At 39.6% G+C, this 22,580-nt stretch overlaps 1 protein-coding gene and 1 long non-coding RNA gene across 7 annotated transcripts in view; one reads left to right on the top strand and one right to left on the bottom strand.

Moving 5' to 3' along the window:
* Positions 1 to 938: 938 nt before the first annotated feature.
* LOC308103201 lies at positions 939 to 6,667 on the top strand. Its single transcript, XR_013934711.1, has 5 exons — positions 939 to 1,049; positions 5,013 to 5,061; positions 5,526 to 5,573; positions 5,881 to 6,041; positions 6,640 to 6,667. It is a non-coding gene; the product is annotated as an uncharacterized lncRNA (long non-coding RNA).
* Positions 6,668 to 19,203: 12,536 nt separating this feature from the next.
* Positions 19,204 to 22,580, bottom strand: part of LOC308102527 (GTPase IMAP family member 8-like) — a 43,471-nt gene continuing 40,094 nt past the window's right edge. For all 6 annotated transcript variants that reach the window (XM_080452269.1, XM_080452274.1, XM_080452270.1 and 3 more), the window contains one exon: positions 19,204 to 22,580. This exon is cut by the window's right edge and continues 16 nt beyond it. In XM_080452269.1, coding sequence (XP_080308395.1) covers positions 21,302 to 22,580 — 1,279 coding nt within the window. In that variant the 3' untranslated portion in view covers positions 19,204 to 21,301.

Here is a 22,580-nt window from a genome sequence, read left to right as displayed (position 1 = left end):
ACTTTTTGTTACCCTTTCAGCCTAAATGCCTGACTGTACCTCATGCTGTTTACATTTCTGACTTATAAAGTAATCAATCAATCAATCAATCACAAAAAGTAAAATAATTGTTTGCCCTGATATGTAGTGGAGTAAAATAATAAAGTATCAAAAGATAGTGTGGGAGCCAAGTTCGAATATTGTGTTTATTATATTAATAACTGCTTATTTTGTGATTTGTATTTTTGCCTAAACAGTTCATGTATATCGAAGTATATGATTGTTAAATAAGCTAAGTTAAAAAGGTTTAAATAAGTCAATAATTTGTTTAATTCATGATGAGGTTCTGTAGGTTAAAAACAATGCTGTTACTGTAGCTTTAAGAAGAGAGCTCAGGTTGTGTAACTGAGAATTTGATTGAGATTGCTAACACCTGAGTGTGCCCAGGGCAGTGCTGATTAAGATTTCTATCACCTGTGTGTGCAGGGCTGTGCAGATTCAGTTGATGCTCAAGACAAGGTCAGAGCGACACAGTTTTTTGACCGTAGTATATCTTTTTGTTTGAGAACTTGCTTTTAGATCACTTCTGTAACCAGGGAACACATTTTTACATTTTTACATCGAAGTCCTGTGAAGTTTTTCTGCTCAAGGGAATATACACGAGTATAGAAACGTGCCTCTGAGATTCAACCACTCACAGATAGAAACACACAAATGAATTAAAAAAAATACAACATCATTAAACGTTGATATCTGGTTAGTTTTAAGTTGTGTTGGTAAGTAACCAATACCCAACGTCTGCACAACAATACATTTCAAACTAGATTGTCAAATGTCTCCTCAAATCACTGAGCAGTAGAGCAACGTTCTGCTCTTTCATTGGACGACTCATTGGACTTGTGGGTGGGACCACAGTTGTATAACACCAGACTGGGCGGGGCAACAGTAACTGCTCCAGCAGCCTGCAGTTTGAATTAAGAGGGAGAGAAGACAGGAAGAGATACTTGTTTGTGCATGGAGATGTTTTTTTGAGAATCCCAGGACTTCTAGAATCACAATCTTTTGCACAGGTGAGTTAATAATTAATTTCCTTCTAACTTGAAATGAAATATTTGACTTGTTTTTTTTTAAATAAAGTTCTACATTCTGTTTATGACCGAGTGAGGTGATTTCTTCATGTGCAAATCAGTCATGCTTTGTTTTTTTGTTTTTCTTTTCCTTTTCTTTGCATGTTTTTGAAACAACTGGCATTGTTTGAATAAATCCTTTGCCCAAAATGATTACAGTACCTGCCTTTTGTGGCAAACAGTGGAAACTAGAAAGAGGCTATAGGCCTACTGCATTAACTAGATGGACTGATCCCCACTGCTTTGTGTTGGTGGCTTGGTGCTGCTGAGTTAAACATTTAAATTGCAGCTTTTAAAGATAATGTCTTATTTTAGGGGAAGTTCTGTTGTTCATGATTCATGTTTTCAGTTGGGAATGTGTGTTATTGAAGGGTAAAGCTCACATGCCTCACAGCTATTTTTGTGTGAGACAGTGCAGTGTAACAAAAAATCAGGCATAAGGGTTGGTTGCATTTGAATACTCTTTTTATTGTGTAGCCTTTATCATAGTTTTAATAATTTTATTAGCTTGTAAGACATTATTTTCAGTCTAATATTGGCCAAGCCTAACAGTAAAGCCCACCTAAAAAAAATAAACATAATAGAGGAATGTAAACACTATGTTGAAGATTGATTGGTAAGTAACCAATCCCCAACGTCTGTTCAACGTATCATGCTAACGTCATATTGACATAGAATACTGACATGCTGTTGTCAGGTATTGTAACCAAAACCCAACGTCTGCTTAGCGTCATTATGCTAACGTTCACACAATGTCAAAATCTAACATCATTAAACGTTGTTTTTTTGTTGGATTTTAGTTTATTCGTCATGTCCCTGGTGTTTAAAGACCTTAAGAGGTGTAAAGATAGAATAATATCTTAGCTGTTCACTTAATATGGCATTTTCCTTCCTGTGACTTTTACCATACTCTCAGGTTGTCATGGTTGGAGACACAGGAGGTAATTCATTGGATGATGCACCCAGAAGAATGATGCCGTTCCTCATGTCACATGAATTGACACTCCAGTACAACCTCTGTTGACATCATGGCAAGAATAAGTCCCCGGGGCCTGTGTCTTTTTGACGTTGCATATGGTAAGTTAAACATTTTAATTGCCCGATGTAACTTTTCCTTGACCTTTCCGTTATCTTTCTAATTTAAAATTTACAAGGAGTGCTACAAAATGTTGATTATTTTTATATACGTTGGCAGTTATGCCTAAGTTCAAGAGTTTGGAATCACTGTCTTTATGCTAACGTCCATACAATGTCAAATTCCAACATTATTAACCCTGCAAGACCCGGATATATTTCTACTTGCAAAAAAAATGTTTCAACCTTTCAGATGGTGTTGTAGGAGTACTTTGGAGAGGAAAATATAATGTTTTTTAAAATAAATAGTTTTCGTAAGGTTTTATTGAAATGTTGTAATATTACAACATTGGGTCTAACGGGTAGCAGAATGTCCTATAGGCCATTGTTACTCACTATCAGAATAACATGGCAAATGTCTATATACTTCACTAAAACAACTTAAGGGTTCATTTATATGGTTATGGTTTATTATTTGGCCTCAGAACAGTATACATTATGAATAATATTTGGCCTCAGAACAGTACATTATGAATAATAACATCAATAAGCCATATTTTTAAGTTTTTATTTTATTTTAGTCGATGTCCACATCACTCTCTCCATTCATTACAATATCCAACACATCCCTTGCAGTGAAGCGAGGCTCTCTCCTTGCTTGTGGCATTCTGAAATGATAAATGAAGACATACCTTTAGCACATTAGTAGCACATCTCACTGCAGGTACATATTTCACAAGTCACACAATACTGTCTGGCCAACCTATTGTGCTTTGCTTATCCTCACAAAGGCTAAGCACCATCATCACTGATGGTGCTTAGCCTAACAAAGGGATTGAGGATGGCTGTAAGTAAGCAATCCCCAACACCCATCACATGAACAATGATGAGTCTTAACTGGGCGACTCCCATATGAACAATTACCATACACTGATTGCTAATCACAAACATTACCAAAATATTTTGCTAAAACATTATAGGCAATGAAATGTTATAAGCTAATGCAGTATATTTGTCTTCGAGCACAATTGGTTACAAAATGTATTGTGAAAACGAATAATACTCCACTGCATTCCACTCTGTAAAATGAACAGGTGCATTGCTATTTGCTACCACCATGACCCAATGTTGTAAAAATACAACAAGTATAAAGCATGCTCTAATTTACATTTGGGGGATATCTTTCACAATAACAACATATCTACATGTTCTAGACATTCTAATGATCACCAAAATAATTATTACAGACATTTTACTTACTTTTTTGTGAGGAATCCTGTCCAGTGAAAAAGAGATTTTTCTTCCTTCAAGGATTTTCAAGTTGTGACATTTCCTGCCTCTGTGGGGGGTATTTATATGCAAATATCCTGGCCACTGACATTGCAAGACTAAACAATAGGATCCAATGATGATGTTTAGGTGAAAAAATAACAGGAAAACAAATGATTTATACACTTTTTTTGATAAAATACAAATGTTGTATTATTACAACAGCGGGTCTTGCAGGGTTAAACGTTGTTTTTTTGTTGGATTTTAGTTGTGTTGGTGAGTAACCAATACCCAACATCTGTTCAAGGTATCATGCTGTCATTTTGACATAGAATAGTGACATGCTGTTGTCAGGTATTGTAACCAAAACCCAACGTCTGCTTAACCTCATTATGCAAACAACCACACAATGTTAAATTATAACATCATTAAACACAATTTTTTTGTTGGATTTTAGTTGTGTTGGTGAGTAACCAACATCTGTTCAACGTATCATGCTAACGTCAAATTGACAAAGAATACCGACATTCTGTTGTCGGATATTGTGATCAAAGCCCAATGTCTGCTTAAAGGTAGGGTAAGTGATATTTTTTGGTTAAAACAAAAAGTATTTTGCTAAAAGGTTAAAATACTATATTCTGATAGTAATCATTGCTATAGAGTGTTTTTTCAGTAACAGATGTCTCCCTGTCTCTCCAGCTCTTTAATAAACAGAAAATACATTTTTCGGTAGGTGTCAAAATCTCAGCCAATCAGGAGAAAGTACCAATTTTTAAGCTTAATTTGTATAGTGTTCCAGTTCCAATTTTGCATGCTCATTTCTTAGTGTCATCACTTCCAATTTCACTTGTTTAATCTGTATCCTGATTGAGTTCTCTGTCCTGGTTGGATAAAATTGGAAATGAAACGAAAATGCATTTTCTGTTTAATAAAGAGCTGGAGAGACAAGGAGACTCCTAATACTGAACAAACACTCTATAGTAATACTATCAGAATATAGAGCTATTTAACAATTATTTTAACCAACGCAAATCACTTACCCTACCTTTAACGTTATGATACACAACGTTAAATTCTAACGCCATTAGACGTTGCTATTTTGTTGGTTTTAATTTGTGCTGTTAAGCAACTATAATCCAACGTTTTCTCAAAGTTTTTTTCCATTTCTGAGGAATGTAAACACTATGTTAAAGATCTATTGGTAAACCATCTTAAGTTGAAATATTGAAGTAGGTCCTGTGCAGTTGAATGGCCGAAGAACAGAGTGAAGAACAGTTAGTATTTTGCATTAACCGATACTTGATATACAGTAGCTGATAATGAAGTAGGTGTAGGTTTGATAGCTGTCGTTTTTGCTGCTGTTCCAGCCCATATTGAATTTAAATGTCCACAGACATTTCGGAAGGCAGAGATAGCCTATCTGATAATCAGTTTTTTCAAGACTTCATTTTCTTCTTAATTACTATTGTTATATTAATATGTATGTCCAAGCATCCAAGTATAATCAACATATCATCTGCCTTCCACAGCACATCATTTGACACCACTGTAAAGGTACTTCAGCTTCCAAACACCCGTGATCCAGACTTGGTGAGCCTCCACCAAGTCCGAAGTAAGTATAATATCAGGGCGTTAATTTGAGGGGTAATATGTCCTTAAATTGGTTGGAATTTAAAAAAATATATTGAATTAGATGATTCAGCTTTCCCACGGTAATGACTTTCCTGGAACATTTTTAATTGAGTTATAAATTCCCACAGGGCTGTGGGCACCCTGATGATTTTTTGACAGTTAAACAAAACAGGCACAGATAAACTAGAAAACATTAGTCTACAGTCAGCTGTGTAATGAAAAAGCAGTCTTATAGTGTTAATATTGAAAGGGCAGGGATGTGAAGTTTCACTCAACCAACGATTCGATATAATTCACCATACTGGGTTCACAATACAATTTCTTCTTGGGTTTTCTCTGAAGTAGTTGTGCCATGGCATGAGGCCATTGTGAGAGGAAGTCTCTATCTTGCGTCAAGTATGTTTTTCATTCATAATGTGTTTTTGTGTCTTATTTTCATGCTAGATGGGAGACATCAAGAGGTGGAAGGTCCTCTCAAGTAGAATACATCGGGTGAGTACCTCCACACTGAACTTCACTATTATTTCACAATAAAGCAACATCATTTTGATTTAAAACAAGTTTGATTTTTCACCGCTACTAAAGGCATCAGGCAAACGGCTATAAAAATGAGGCATCATCTACAGTATATGAATAGTTTTGATGCGATAGCATCAATATATTCTAAAGAAGTATTTGTATAATTTATTCGTCATGTCCCTGGTGTTTAAAGACCTTAAGAGGTGTAAAGATAGAATAATATCTTAGCTGTTCACTTAATATGGCATTTTCCTTCCTGTGACTTTTACCATACTTTCAGGTTGTCATGGTTGGAGACACAGGAGGTAATTCATTGGATGATGCACCCAGAAGAATGATGCCGTTCCTCATGTCACATGAATTGACACTCCAGTACAACCTCTGTTGACATCATGGCAAGAATAAGTCCCCGGGGCCTGTGTCTTTTTGACGTTGCATATGGTAAGTTAAACATTTTAATTGCCCGATGTAACTTTTCCTTGACCTTTTCCATTATCTTTCTAATTTAAATTTTACAAGGAGTGCTACAAAATGTTGATTATTTTTATATACGTTGGCAGTTATGCCTAAGTTCAAGAGTTTGGAATCACTGTGAAAATTAAGTAAGTAGGCCTACAGCCAAGACATTGATGATAATAATTATAGTAATAACTTCTTCAACATTTCTGTTTACTAAATAATCCACCAAGTGCAGCAATATCTTTAAAGACCTTAGGCATTCTACATGTCATATTCTCTAGATATCCAGGTCAAATTTCACCCCATATTTTCAGTAGAATTTGCCGTACTTTGAGACTGGTTTGTATAAAACTTCTCATGAACCTTACGGTATAGCTGTTCCCAACATAGGATTTAGATCAAGCAATTGTGATGGCCATTCAGAGACAGAACTCATATCTGCAAACTATCATTTCAAAAGCATAATTTCTCACTGATTCCAAACTTTTGAACAGATATCTGTCAGTCAATAAAGATGTTTCATAATGTAAAAATCAAGCTAGAGTTATTAAAATAGCTTATTTCTGTCATTTATCTTTAGGGGAACTAAAGAAGAATGCAATCTTCAATGCTGATGACACACAACTGTAAAAAAAACCAAGCAATCATCATCCTCATCATCACTACCGCCCTTATCCATTCTCACTACCTGCCTGGAGGAGATGAAGGCGTGGATGAGTAACAACTTTCTGCAGCTAAACAGTTCCAAAACCGAAGTAATTCTTATAGGCACCCCACACCAGATAAAAACATCCCCCATAACCAGCATCACCTTCTCCGGACAGGACCTCCCCCTCTCACCAGTTGTCACAAACCCGGGAGTAAAAATAGACCCTCACCTTAACTTTGAGGCCCACGTCAAATACCTATGCAAAACATCCTTCTTTCAGCTCAGAAACATTTCAAAACTCCGTCCCACACTCACGCTAGCAGATTCAGAAAAGCTCGTCCACGCCTTTGTCTCCTCCAGGTTGGACTATTGCAACGCACTTCTCATCGGGATCCCTAGCAAGAGCCTTCAAAGGCTCCAGTATATTCAGAACAGCGCTGCTAGGGTCCTGATGAGAGTGCGCAAACATGAGCACATCACACCCATCCTCCGTTCACTCCACTGGCTTCCCGTTGCTTTCCGGACCCAATACAAAATATCCCTGTTGACACATCAGTGCATCCACGGCAACGCTCCCTCATACCTCAAGGACCTAGTCTCCCTACAACCCTCGACCCGCAACCTCCGCTCTTCAAACACCAACCTCCTCAACATCCGCAAGGCCAATCTACACACCATGGGCGACCGGGCTTTCTGCTCGGTCGCCCCCCGAACTGTGGAACGCCCTCCCTGTCCACTTGAGAGCACCACAGTCGGTCGACTGCTTTAAGAGAGGATTAAAGACCTACCTTTTTAGCAAAGCATTTTTTTAGCTGGTTTTACCTCTAGGCTTTATGCCCCCAGTTTTAATTGTTTTGTTTCAGTTTCTTGTGAGATGTTTGATTTTATGCATTTGCCTTATGTAAGCACTTTGAGATTTCTTGTAAATGTAAAGTGCGTTATAAATAAAATCCATTAATATTATTATTATTATTATTATTACCCTTATTATTTTCACATTTGTTAAAACTAATGTTGGATTGACATTTTATTCTCAACTAAAATACAACGTGATTCCAACGTTAGAAATATGTCATATTTTGATTGTACTCTTAACGTTAGAGTTGACGTTGAGCCAATGTTGTACTATGACGTCAACCCGATTTAAATTTTCTGAAACTTGTATCCAACGTTGGAGCCCAACGTTGGATACAAGTTGTATTTTAGTTGAAAATGGAAATCTGATTGATGTCATAACCCAATATTTGTTTGATGTCAAACTCGGATGTTATTTTGCCATTGAATTTAAGTTGGGCTCTAATGCTGGATACAAGTTGTATTTTAGTTGAAAATGAAAATCTGATTGACGTCATAACCTAATGTTGGTTTGACGTCAAACTCTGATGTTATTTAGACATTGAATTTAAGTTGGGATCTAACGTTGGATACAAGTTGTATTTTAGTTGAAAATGAAAATCTGATTGGCGTCATAACCCAACGTTGGTTTGATGTCAAACTCTGATGTTACTTAGACATTAAATTAACGCTGTGATCTAACGTTGGATACAAGTTGTATTTTAGTTGAAAATGAAACTTTGATTGACGTCAAAACCAGACGTTGGTTTGACGTCAAACTCTGATGTTAGTTAGACATTGAATTAATGTTGGCCTCTAACGTTGGATGACGGTTGTGGGTTAGTTGAAAATGAAAGTTTGATTGACGTCATAACCCAACGTTGGTTTGTCGTCAAACTCTGATGTTAGTTAGACATTGAATTAATGTTGGCCTCTACCGTTGGATGACTGTTGTGGGGTAGTTGAAAATGAAAGTTTGACTGACGTCATAACCCAACGTTGGTTTGACATCAAACTCTGATGTTAGTTAGACATTGAATTAATGTTGGCCTCTAACGTTGGATGACGGTTGTGGGGTAGTTGAAAATGAAAGTTTGATTGACGTCAAAACCAGACGTTGGTTTGACGTCAAACTCTGATGTTAGTTAGACATTGAATTAATGTTGGCCTCTAACGTTGGATGACGGTTGTGGGTTAGTTGAAAATGAAAGTTTGACTGACGTCATAACCCAACGTTGGTTTGACATCAAACTCTGATGTTAGTTAGACATTGAATTAATGTTGGCCTCTAACGTTGGATACAAATTGTATTTTAGTTGAAAATGAAAGTTTGATTGACGTCAAAACCAGACGTTGGTTTGACGTCAAACTCTGATGTTAGTTAGACATTGAATTAATGTTGGCCTCTAACGTTGGATGACTGTTGTGGGGTAGTTGAAAATGAAAGTTTGATTGACGTCATAACCCAACGTTGGTTTGACGTCAAACTCTGATGTTAGTTAGACATTGAGTTAATGTTGGCCTCTAACGTTGGATGACTGTTGTGGGGTAGTTGAAAATGAAAGTTTGATTGACGTCATAACCCAACGTTGGTTCGACGTTAAACTCTGATGTTATTTAGACATTGAATTAATGTTGGCCTCTAACGTTGGATGACTGTTGTGGGGTAGTTGAAAATGAAAGTTTGATTGACGTCATAACCCAACGTTGGTTTGACGTCAAACTCTGATGTTAGTTAGACATTGAATTAATGTTAGGATTCAACGTTGGAGTCCAACCAAAATCCAAGGTCTAAATAACGTCAGAGGTTGACGTCAAACCAACGTTGGGTAATGACGTCTAACAAACTTTCATTTTTCAACTACCCCACAACGGTCATCCAACGTTGGAGTTCAACGTTGTTCTAACGTCATATTGACGTCCTGTGCCAGCTGGGAAGGTTTACGGTACGCTCAGGATGTGACGTCATCACGTTCTCAGTGAGCACACCAGAATATTCCGGAGGGAATTCAGGTGTAAACACTACAGAGCGTTTGTATGTGGCTATGCGCCAGTACTAATAAATATGCCAGCAGGCTAAAGATACTAAAGAGTTACTTTGCTTATTCTCCATTACGCGTGGACACTGTGCACCAAAGCTCAGAAGCTTGACATAAGCTATGTTTGAACTATAGGAACAAAAAGCAGAGAGGACCTCACACATAGAAATAGGATGACCAGCTTAGAGGTCACTGGTGTAACATAAACCAATGGTTCTTAAATGTTGTCATGTCAAGGACCCCCAAATTAATATGCATTTGGCCGCAGACCCCATTTGAAATATATGCAATATTTGCCAAATGTGTTGTTAAAGTGTTTCAAAAGTATTCCACATTTTCCATGTTTTCTTTCTCCAAGATTTTCTTTGAAAATAGCAGATCTACGGTACAAGCTCACAATGTGTCGCATCTCAGCTTGTAGATCGGTTATTTTCAAATAACCGATCTATATAGTTGAAGTGTTTAAACTGATTTTGATTTTGTATAAACAAATGTTGTTGGGGGCCCCGGGGAACCCCTGGAACCCCCTCAAGGACCCCTGGGGGTCCCCGGATCACACTTTGAGAACCCCTGACATAATGAATGTACCCCCTCCTTCCCAGTACCAAACACAGCCAGTCCACACCAGTTTAAAACCCAAAAGCCAAGAATTACGGGGCCAGGCTCAGGCAATGAGCTAGGCTCCGGTTTGATATTGGGATTATTTACGGGGCCAGGCTGCCAGCATGGCCCTGTTTTGATATTGGCATTATTGAGGGTTCGAGGCCTATCAGGCTCGAAACCTCTTTGAAACACTAGGCTTTCTTCTGCCGTTTTTTCAGTTCTGGCCCAACCGTGCATACGCTTTTTACGAAACTCGGCAATATGATAGAGGGTAGGGCTTTCACCAACTAGTTTGTTTTAATGCCATAGTAATGGCCCATCTTACTATTATTATTATCCTCCTGACTTTATTTTTTATCAAAAGGGGGTCAAAAGTATGCCCAATAAAAGCCTATTATTGGGCAATGGGGATCCTTGGAGACGCTGCTGTGGTGCTGTGCTGCTGTGCCAGAAGCGCTTCCCTTTTTTTAAATAACATGAAATGCTTTTTTGAGAGTAGTTGTTTTTTTATGTATGACATACTTTCTTGTGAAAATAGCCGATTTTTTCACTAGTTTCAATTCCGAGAAGACAAAAAAAAATCTTTATTGGTAAATGTTTTGTGAACCAGAGATCTAGAGTAGTTAGCGGAAACAGAGGCTCGGTCCATAACGTACGGAAGAACCTATAGATATCAACAGACACCATCAGGGAGGCCATATCTCTAGCTCAATGAGAAGAGAAAGCCTGTGAATCCATAGGTCGCTGGTTCTATCCCTGTCCCCAACAATGTGTTGAAGTGATCATCATTGCGAATTCTTCGTTTTACAAATAGTGTTTCTTGAGGTTAGGTCGTTGTTTTACTGAGGTGAAGGTTAGTGAGGGTGGGTGTAGAAAAGAGTCAGCTAGTCAGCAACATTCCCCCTATTTAGGGGCGGCCATAGCTGAGTGGTTAGTGAGCCCGCCCAGGGAGCCAGAGGCCCTGGTTGCCCCAGGTACGATTCTAGGCCAGGCCAGCAAATGTGTCGATGAAATGAAATTTGTCCCTGAGCAAGACTCTTAACCCCTAATTGCTCACAGGCCCTCATTGGAAACAAGACCGCAAGGAACTTTCATGAACGGACCAGTTAAAGGAATTATCCTTATTCCCATGGATTGGATCCACCCCTCTCACCTGCTCTCACTCATCACCAATCACACCTGTCTTCACTCACAACTCATTAGTGGCCTGGTGGCTTTTTCTTTGAAATAATGTTTAGTTTTTCAAATATTTAACTTTAAGCGCCCAATGCCACGCTATTGGCCATGGCCATTTAAAGGGTAGCAACATTAAAGGAGAATACCGGACAAATTAAGTGTTGTCTTTGATGTCTCGTTACTCACCTATTGACGTGAAAAGTGGCGTTCTTTTTTTCCATCGATTCCCCTGTCGTCATGTTTTAAACCCCCTCCGTTGTCATAATGGGAGCGCGTGGGTTAGGGAGATTCGTCTATTATAACCGATGCAAAGTCGGTTTTTTTCTCTACTGCTAGTCATTGTGGAGTCTCATGATAGTCAAACATGAGAGTAGCTAGCCTGAGAGGCTAGCGCTACTGCCGAACGATTTAACACTGGATGCTTGTTTCTTGCCAGGTTCTTGAAACAAGCAACGGAGGGGGTTTAAAAAATGACGACAGGGGAATCGATGGAAAAAAAGAACGCCACTTTTCACGTCAATAGGTGAGTAACGAGACATCAAAGACAACACTTAATTTGTCCGGTATTCTCCTTTAACACACAAATGAGTCTATACCTGTAACAATGCTCTAAACACCAGGGAACCAGATTGCTCATATGCAGTGTTGCCTTTGCCAGGATTTGATCCCATGACCTTGCGGATCAGAGTCAAGAGCTCTTCCAACTGAAATACCCAGACACAAGACACAATATACATTGACATATCATGAACGTGCAACTTTTACACTACAGATTTTTTTTTTACATCACTCTCCGATTTAATAAAAAAATCTAAGCTGTGTGATATACACATTTTTAGTTAATACCATTAATATCAACCCATGTCCCTCTGCACTCTAACAATTAGGTGCACCTGGTGATACCTAGCCTGTCAGTCATTGGCTCCTCAATGGCGCTGAAAAGTGTACGTGTACATTTACTCAAGTACCAATACAAGTGCTTACAAAGCACAGTACAATTTTGAGGTACTTTTACTTTACTGTCCATTTGTGTTACTTCTACTCTACTACAATTACAGCATATGACAGCTTTAGTTACTTGTTACTTTGAAGATGTAATTATTAATACAACACCTACAGTAACCACATACAGCCGATCTACAATGTGACGCGTTATGAGCTTGTATGTATATAATAAGCAACCCATGCTGTATGATAACTTACCACACATGAAATCCAATTCTGTCTATCCAATGGCTCAGTCAGTACACTGTCAATTTTCAGCAGTTTGAAAAACAATTAAACCCAGGATTTTTCAGTTATTTGCGTGAAACTGTATCATCTGTGTGAGCTCCTTTTTCACTGGTTCTGTTCTGTTGGTCCAATGGCTTCTCGCTTCAGCATCTACCTCTGGATCGCAGGGTCGCCGGTTCAAGCCTCACTTCATGCAGGCTACTTTTCAATTGTATCGCACAAAACATGATTGCATCAATTAATGCATGTGCAACTGTTAAAGGTAACATGAAATGCTTCTTTGACAGAGTATGTTTTTGCAATGTATGACATACTTCATTGTGAAAATAGCCGATCTACAATCTCACAACTTTTCAGATAGTAACGTTTTGTGAGCTTGTAGATCGGCTACTTTCACTAGTTTTCGTTCCGAGGAGACAAAAACTGTCTTTATTGGTAAATGGTTTGTGAACCAGTGATCTAGAGTAGTTCGGGACACAGAGGCTTGGTTCATAGCTGGTTCATAGCTGAGTGGTTAGTGGCTGAGTGCCATAGCTGAGTGGTTAGTGAGCCAGCCTAGGGAGCCAAAGGCCCTGGTTGCCCCAGGTACGATTCCAGGCCACGCCAGCATATGTGTCGATGAAATTAAAATTGTCCCTGAGCAAGACTCTTAACCCCTAATTGCTCACAGGCCCTCATTGGAAACAAGCCCGCAAGGACTTTCATGAACGTCCTGTTAAAAGGAATTATCCTTATAATGGACGGAAATAATTATAAATGTCAGGGAGGCCAAATATATAGCTCAATGAGAAGAGAGGCAGCCTTTGAGTCCGTAGATCGCTGGTTCGATCCCTGTCCCCGACAAAGTATTGAGGTGATCATGATTTGGCATTCTTAGGTTTACACATGGCGTTGTTTTACTGAGGTTAGGGTTAGTGGGGGTTTAAAAATGTCATGTTAATTGCATGGTCTTCTTTCTCTCTAGTTCAGTCTTCTATGTTTCTATGGCTTTATTGTGCATATTACTTATCATTGCTTCTTTCTTGTTTCTCTCTGCATTCCCTGGCCCCGCTTATCACTGCTTGCAGCTATATTTTATTTTATATTTGGAGAAAAGAAATAAGCAGGGGGTACAACCCAGATTTGGCACAAACAAAGGGTTAAATTTGTTCTCCTGCTATGCCACACAAATGTGGAATGCCCTACCAAAAGTAGGGAAGGAGTGTAAAACCCTACTCTCCTTCAAAACCGCCCTAAAAGAGTACCTACAGGTGGCTGCAATGGACCCTTCGCTAAACCCCACCCCAAAAGCGATTGTCCAATGCCAGTTTGGCAACCGTTGTTAGCCTGGCACAGGTCTGGCAAGCTTTCGTCACCTGCCATAGCTGTCAATGTTATTTCGCCCGCACACACACAATCATTTGCAACATAATAGCAAGAATAGGAATACCACGATAACGCAATGGTGACTATGAACCACGTACCCAAACCCGTTGGAGGCTGCTTTTCCCAAGCTGAAATCTGCACTTAAACTGCAAGGCTGAATATGGCTGTGTTGTTGAACACATACACAGCTTAACGTCAGGAAAGTTACACGACACGACTCACTCGCCCAGGTGGTGTCAACAATAGGCTACTAATCACCGTGATCGTAACAAAATTCAGAATCACAGCGCTGCCTGTTTCGGATTCCGCACGTTAAAGTATATTAATTCATTTGTTCGTCTATTTATTAACTGCTACTGTAGTCTTACCCTGCGGTACATGAAAACTCCTGTTACAGTCATGGATCAACTTCAACCTGGTGTTTGCACTTTCTCCATTTACGGTCCGTACATATATATAAACGTTCAGATTTCAAATATAAATTGCTTACCCTATGGCCACGGATGTTAAAATGATGCACGGGACTCTCAAAAGTACCCGTATATTCTGTATTGTTCAATAAAAAGCATTTTAATCCGATCGGTGGCCATTTTCTCATAGAGTTATAATGTATCAGAGTGCAATACACCTACCAACCGATAGGGTCCCTTGTTGAAAGCATATGGAGAAAATGGCCACCGATCAGATTAAAATGCTTTTTATTGAACAATACGGATGATACGGGTACTTTTGAGAGCCCGTACATAAATGTAACATCCGTGGCCATGGGATAAGCACTTTATATTTGAAATATGAACGTTTCTGTAGATGTACGGGCTATAAATGGAGAAAGTGCAAACACCAGGTTGAAATTCATCCATGACGGTCGAGACAGACGACCGTCGTGTATCCATGGCTATTACTCCCTCTAACATTTCCCGTGTTTTTAGTTTATTGAAATAATGTCATGCACATTTGTCCAGTGCATAGCCTACTGCAGGCCTTGTTGACTAGATTTAGAAGAGATTTTGAAGCTATTGCTGCTGAAATTATCGATTATTTTTAAGGGGAAAAGCCGTCATTTAACATGCAAGTCAATGGGTGAGAAGCAGAGATTGCCAGGCGCTGCCAGGCCTGGGTGTGACTAACTTCGCACCACCAGTCACAGAGTGGAGTGGGTGGGGCTTAGCGAAGGGTCCATTCTGGCCCTTGTGAAAGTCAAAGCCTACCCCTCCCCCCGAACTGTTTTCAGTACATATTTTTAGTTTTTCTTTGTCTCCGCCAGGCCGAAGCAAAAGGCATGGCTGAAACTATGCACTTTTTCTAGTTTAAACTGTCTTTATGATGTTCTGCATATAGTGTATATCTGTTTGTCATTTCATGTTTCTATGAATTGAGTACAAAGGACCCCAATGGAAACAAGCCATAGGCTTTCTTGAGTTTTAAATCCTATTAGCTGACCTTGCAATTAACAAATGAGCATTTTAAACCCTCACTAACCCTAACCTCAGTAAAACAACGCCTAAGCCTATCCTCAAGAAACACTATGTGTAAACCCAAGAATGCCAAATCATGATCACCTCAATACATTGTCGCGGACAGGGATCGAACCAGCGATCTACGGACTCCGAGGTTGCCTCTCTTCTCATTGAGCTAGATATATGGCCTCCCTGGTAGTGTCTGTTGATATTTATAAGTATTTCCGTCCATTATGAACCAAGCCTCTATGTCCCGAACTACTCTAGATCACTGGTTCACAAACCATTTACCAATAAAGGCATTTTTGTGTCTCCTCGGAACGAAAACTAGTGAAAGTAGCCGATCTACAAGCTCACAAAACGTTGCTATCTGAAAAGTTGTGAGATTGTAGATCGACTCTTTTCACGATGAAGTTTGTCATACATTGCAAAAACATACTCTCTCCAAGAAGCATTTCATGTTACCTTTAACAGTTGCACATGCATTAATTGATACAGTCATGTTTTTAGCAATTCAACTTAAATGAGTCTGCATCAAGTGAGGCTTTTAAAGTTTGCATTTTCAGAAAATCGCTATAGCGCCCCCCTTTGACCAATTGGAGTAAGATTGGTTTCAGTGATATTTGGAATGACCCTCAACATTACCGCAAAGTTTCAAAGAAATGTGAGTCTGCATGTATGTGCTAGGGGCAGATGAATAATTGTCATAAAACTGCAATATTCATTGGCTCATTAAAGCTTCATTTTTTCACCTATGGCTGCATCAGTTTGTTGGCATAGGTCCAAAGTTCATGTGTAAAAGGTTTCGTGCAGATTACTCAAAAATCCCAGGAGGAGATTGGTTTTAACTGTTTTTCATATCATTCAAAATGGTGGGAGATCTAAAGGTCAGAGGTCAAAAGTCAGAGGGTGAAAGTTGTTCAGCATGAGGAGACGCATACAGTATGTGTATCAAAGTTTCATGGCTGTAGGTCAAACAGGGCATGAGTTGTACCTGTTCAAAGTTGGCATTTTCAATTGAGTGCTATAGCGCCACCTTTTGACGAAAGATTGTGAGAATTATTTCTTGAACGTTTTTCATGACCATCTATCATATGGCCGAGTTTTGTAAAAAGCGTATGCACGGTTTAGCCAGAACTGCGAAAAGTGGCAGAAGAAGAAGAAGAAGGAGAAGAAAAACTAGAAAAAGTACTCCTCGGAGCACAGGTCTCCGCCAGGTCAGGTAGGTTATTGTGGGCCAGCAATGTTCAGAATTTGCCAATCAGGATGGAATATAAAAAATCGGACGGAACCATCTTCATCACTTGACTATAGAGATAATGTGTACTGATTTGCATAATGTTTGGACAACATTTGTAGGAGTAATATAAAAGAAGAAAAATCGGCCTCCTGGTGGCGCTATAATAGGGCAATGTTAAAAGGGTGGTGTTTGTTCTTCAACGTAGTGCAAATGTACGTGCAAAGTTCCGCCGCAATCGGACGCTGCGTTCATGATTTGCGGCATTTTGTTGAAAACGGGCCACTCCTGCAAACCTTAGATGTCAATGTTAGCCAATCAGGATGGAATATGAAAAATCAAACAGATCCATCTTGATCACATGACTATAGAGATCATGTGTACCGATTTGCGTGAAATTTGGATAAAATCTGAAGGCTTAATCTCAAAATATGTGTTTTACATAAGTCGGCCTCCTGGTGGCGCTATAAAGGCTAATGTGAAAAAATGCAGGTCAGGTGTTTTTCCTTGGCCTCTAGGGAGTATGTGTGCAAAGTTTCACGCAGATCGGTGCAGTTACAGTTAAAAACACAATTTGGCCTTTTATAGCGCCACCATGAGGCTGATTTGAAAATTTCCAAGTGGCATTTCTTTCTCAGCCTAGTGGGAATGTGCGTGTGAAATTTCACGGAAATCGCAATCTGCGTTCATGATTTGAGGCATTTAGTTCAAAATGAACCAATCCTGCAAACTTTGGAAGCCAACCTTAGCCAATCAGGATGAAATATGGAAAATCAGACAGATCCGTGTTGATCACATGACTATAGAGATACTGTGTACTGATTTGCGTGATGTTTGGATAAAATCTGTAGGAGTAATATCATTTTTTTTTGCTGCACAAATCGGCCTCCTGGTGGCGCTATAACAGGGCCATGTAAAAGATTTGGGGCAGAGGTTCTGAATTGGCATCCAGGGAGTGTGTGTGCACAGTTTCGCAGCGACCGGGCCAACGGTTTCGGAGATTAGCCGCTCGTAGACAGATGGACACACGGACACACGGACGGACGGGGGGTAAAACATACTCTCTCGCCATGCCTTTCGGCCTGGCGGAGACAATAATGCCAACATCAAAACGGAGCCATGCTGGCAGCCTGGCCCCGTAAAAACAACAACCTATGTATATTATACATAGCACACTTTGAGGTGCTTGAAGTTGCTGTGTGCATGAGTCCTACTTCTACTGTAAATCAATGGTTCTCAAACTTTTTCACACCAAGGACCCCAAAATGTATATGTATTTGCCACGGACCCTCATCTGAAAATATTTTGTGGCAGGGACCCCTATACAGGATTTGTGTTGTTAAAATGTAAAAAATAAAAAAAACATATTCCAACTTTTTCCCCACACAAACCACTGCATTATCCATACTGTATGTATCCATCCCTACATTCATTCATCCATTCAACAGAAAATTATATTGATCAAATCTGTGTTGTTGAGTTAATCAAAGTGTCTCCATCTGGTGGGATACATTTAATTGCATCTGGTGTGATATATTTTATTTCATGGCAATAAAAAGATAAAGTTGGGGTTGTGAGAGACTCCCCACCACAGATAATTAAATACTGTAGGCTTTATTTTTATTTTTTTTACCAAAGCTTAGACATTGGTAGACATCGAAAACCAGGTCAATGAGGAAATTAGTTTAACATTTAAATAGCTTATAGTTTAATTACTGTTTGCCTGTTGATTGTTCTCATGAAGACCATGGATAAGGTGTTAAGTGTTGTAATTCGATGGCGCCCTTACTCTGTTCATTACGGTACCCAATTGTGTTGTATTGTACAAGGTTTACGGTACGCTCAGGATGTGACGTCATCACGTTCTCAGTGAGCACACCAGAATATTCCGGAGGGAATTCAGGTGTAAACACTACAGAGCGTTTGTATGCGGCTATGCGCCAGTACTAATAAATATGCCAGCAGGCTAAAGATACTAAAGAGTTACTTTGCTTATTCTCCATTACGCGTGGACACTGTGCACCAAAGCTCAGAAGCTTGACATAAGGTATGTTTGAACTATAGGAACAAAAAGCAGAGAGGACCTCACACACAGAAATAGGAGGACCAGCTTAGAGGTCACTGGTGTAACATAAACCAATGGTTCTTAAATGTTGTCATGTCAAGGACCCCCAAATTAATATGCATTTGGCCGCAGACCCCATTTGAAATATATGCAATATTTGCCAAATGTGTGTTGTTAAAGTGTTTCAAAAGTATTTTCAATGTTTTCTTTCTCCAAGATTTTCTTTGAAAATAGCAGATCTACAGTACAAGCTTGTATCGCATCTCAGCTTGTAGATCGGTTATTTTCAAATAATATATATAGTTGAAGTGTTTAAACTGATTTAGATTTTGTATAAACAAATGTTGTTGGGGGCCCCGGGGGGACCCCCTGGAACCCCCACAAGGACCCCTGGGGGTCCCCGGACCACACTTTGAGAACCCCTGACATAATGAATGTACCCCCTCCTTCCCAGTACCAAACACAGCCAGTCCACACCAGTTTAAAACCCAAAAGCCAAGAATTTATTTTATATTTGGAGAAAAAAAATAAGCAGGGGGACATATAAACTCTTAAATACATAAACCAAAATCCTATTCTTACCGAAACAAAAAGGAAAAAGAAAATACAAGTATATGACCTAGTATAATCTAACAAAAGCGGATATAATAATCAATTTTACATAGATAAGAAAGGACATACTATGTTAATAATCAATAATACATAGATCATCATCGTCATCATTCGAGTGCCCTCGAGATGCTTCCACTGGTCTCTGTAGCTCATTGCCACACCAAGTTCATTCACAGTCAGTCCTGTATCCCTACTCAGAACATCTGGGAATGTGAGTGGTCTGGTTCCTCTTGATGGGCATGGTAGTCTCCACAGAAGAATATCTGAAATGACCTGGTCTTTTGCTCTATGGCAATGTCCAGCAAAGCAGAGTCTTCTTTGTGCCACAACAACTGAGATGGAAGGGATGCCACCATAAATCTGAGCTTTAGTGGGATGGTTCCTCCATGAAAGGTTCTGGACACACATGAGAAGTATTGTGTATGTTCCGTCAAGACGATCCCGAAGCTCCTTATTCATTGTCCATGTTTCGGCACCATACAGAAGGATACTTTCACAGGCTTTGAACAGGTTGATCTTCGTAGCTCTTGAGATGCCTGACTGCCATATAAGATGTAGCTTATTGCAAGCACTCCAGGCCCGTCCTTTCCTTGTCAGGAAGTCCTTTCTGCTACTGACTACATACGATCCAAGGTATTTGAATTCCTCAGTTTATTTGATGGCACTGCCGTTTATAGAGCAGATGGTTGGATGATCAGAGTCTTCATTCAGAAGCAGGCATTCTGTCCTTTTGGCGTTCAGCAATAGGCCAACTTTGGCTGCTGACACTTCTAGTGATGTTAAAAGCTCTTGAGCAGAGGATATGTGTTCAGCTATCAGTGCGATGTCATCCACGTAGTCAAGGTCGGTCAGCCACTTCTGACTTTGACGACCAGATCTTCTGCCTATTGTGAGACCTTTGGAGGAGATGGTGTCTAACGCTTGCCTGAGGACGTAGTCAACGACAATGACAAAGAGAAAAGAAGCAAGTGTGTCACCCTGAAGGATGCCTGTGGTTGTCTGGAATTCCTTTGTTGGTTCATCAATGCTCTGCACAAAGCAGACAGGGTTCTCATACATCACTGCTATTGCTTTCACCATTTCTTTGCTGTTCACGCTATCGAATGCTGTACAAAAATCTACAAAAATGATGGAAGCTTTCTTCTTTGATACCCGAAGTTCTTCGATTATTCTCATTAGAGCAAGAATCTGTGCTAGAGTTGATCTTTTCCTACGGAAAACGATAACTGGGTCAATATGAGGTGTTATCCGGTTAAGCAGAAGAGAATTGTAGATTTTGGAAGCAATGGTTGACAAGCATATACCTCTATAGTTCCCAGGCTGCTGGAGGTCGTCTTTCTTGGGTAAAGGTATGAGACTAGATATGGAGAAGGCGGTGGGTTTGTTGCCCTTGCGTGTTTCGTTACAGGACATGATGAGCTCTTCATGAAATAATTCATGCTTCTATATGAAGGCAGGAATACCGTCAGATCCAGGTATTTTTGACTAGCCGATTCCTTTGATGATGGACTGCACTTCATCCATTGAAAAGGGGTCTGTCCTGATAGGTAGTTTGTCAGAAACCTTTAGGTTATAGAATGGACTTAAGTCGACACTGGCTGCTGATCGGGATTACCAAGGAGTTTACTGAAGTGTTCATACCAGGTGTTCAATACATAGATTTAAAAGGATATGTTAATAATCAATAAAGATGTCAAAGTCAGGAGGAGAGATGTGTGAGGACTGATGATTCAGCTTCATGGTCAATGGAGCCGTCACCAGCTGAGCCCACCTAGTTAAATAGCAGATCTGCAAATCGTTTCTTTACATAATCAATACAACATTTGACTAATTAAACACATAGTTTTACATAATCAAGATAAAGATGTACTAATTAAACTTTATTTCACAGTCAAACCATGTGATTGACTGATGAATATATTATAATCAGTTACACAGAATGTGTTTTAGATGTGTATTCTACATAAGGATCTCAGCTGATGGAGCACATCTGCTGAGTCTTGTATTTTTCGTCTAATTCCTTCTTGTATGTTTCTTTGAATTCATTGCATTGCTCTTCTGCTTGTTTTCTGGCCTCATTTTCATATTCTTTTATCTGTTTTTCATATTCTTTCTGACATTTCTGTTGTTCCTTTTCTTCTTCTTCTTGTCTGTGTTGATCCTCTTCCCTTCTTTTCTTTTCATGTTTTTCTCTTTCCTTTTCAAGCTCTTCCTCAAGCTTTTTTATTTTCTTCTGATCTTCTTCTCTTCTCTCTCGATCTCCCTTGGTTATTTTCTTCTGCAATTGTTTTTGTTCCTTCTCCCAAGCCTCTCGTTCTTTTTTCATTTCTTCTGCTGATTTTTTCTCTCTCTCTAATTTCTCAATTTGTACTTTCCAGTTATTTTCCTCTTCTGTCTTCCTTTTTCTGTCCTCCTCTTCTAATTGTTCCTGTTTTTTCTCTCTCTCCTCCCGCTCTTTCTTAATAGAATCTTCCTTTTCTTTAAGTTGTTCCTCTCGTTTTTCTCTCTCCTTTTCAAACTCAGCTTCCATCCTTTTATTCAATGCTTGAATGTGTTCTTTATGTTTTGTTTCCAGGGCCACCATCTCAGCTTCCTTCTTCTCAAAAATCTTCTCCATTTGTTTTTTGATGGCTGCTTCAGCTTCTTTGAACATCTCAGTGGTGTAGCACCCCCCTCCATTCTCCTTCACCATCTTCTCAACCTTCATCAGCAGATCTCTGACTTGCTTACGGTTGTTTTTATCACGGTTGTTGAAGACGTGGTACCTTCCTCCACAGTCAGCAATCAGCTTCTTAAATGGATCATCACAATCGTCTTTGATGTAGCCCTCAATGGACTGACCATCGTCATCTAATGAGTCTCCTCCTGTGAAAAGAATGATGGTGAACTTCTCGGAACTTGTTCCAAAGGCATCCTGGATTAGCTTCAATGAATCTCTATCCTCTGGTGTGAGTCGGCCAATTCGAACCGCCAACAGGAACACATGAGGCCCCGGGGCCAGCAGACTGATGCATTTTGTCATCTCCTGATTAACCTCTTCCTGGGACAGATTTGTATCGAACAAACCAGGTGTGTCGATTACAACAACAGGACGGTCATCTACTACACCATCTGCTTTTTCGCAACACTTGGTGACTGACGTTTGAGCGGCCTTGGATGGAAATTTCTTCTGACCCAGAATAGTGTTTCCTGAGGCACTTTTTCCATTGCCTGTCTTCCCTACCAGCACAATCCTGAGGCAGTCTCTGCTC

The sequence above is a fragment of the Gymnoscopelus braueri genome (assembly GCF_963280865.1).
Source record: "Gymnoscopelus braueri genome assembly, chromosome: 16".
Classification (NCBI taxonomy): Eukaryota; Metazoa; Chordata; class Actinopteri; order Myctophiformes; family Myctophidae; genus Gymnoscopelus; species Gymnoscopelus braueri.
This window is presented reverse-complemented; position numbering and strand designations above follow the sequence as displayed.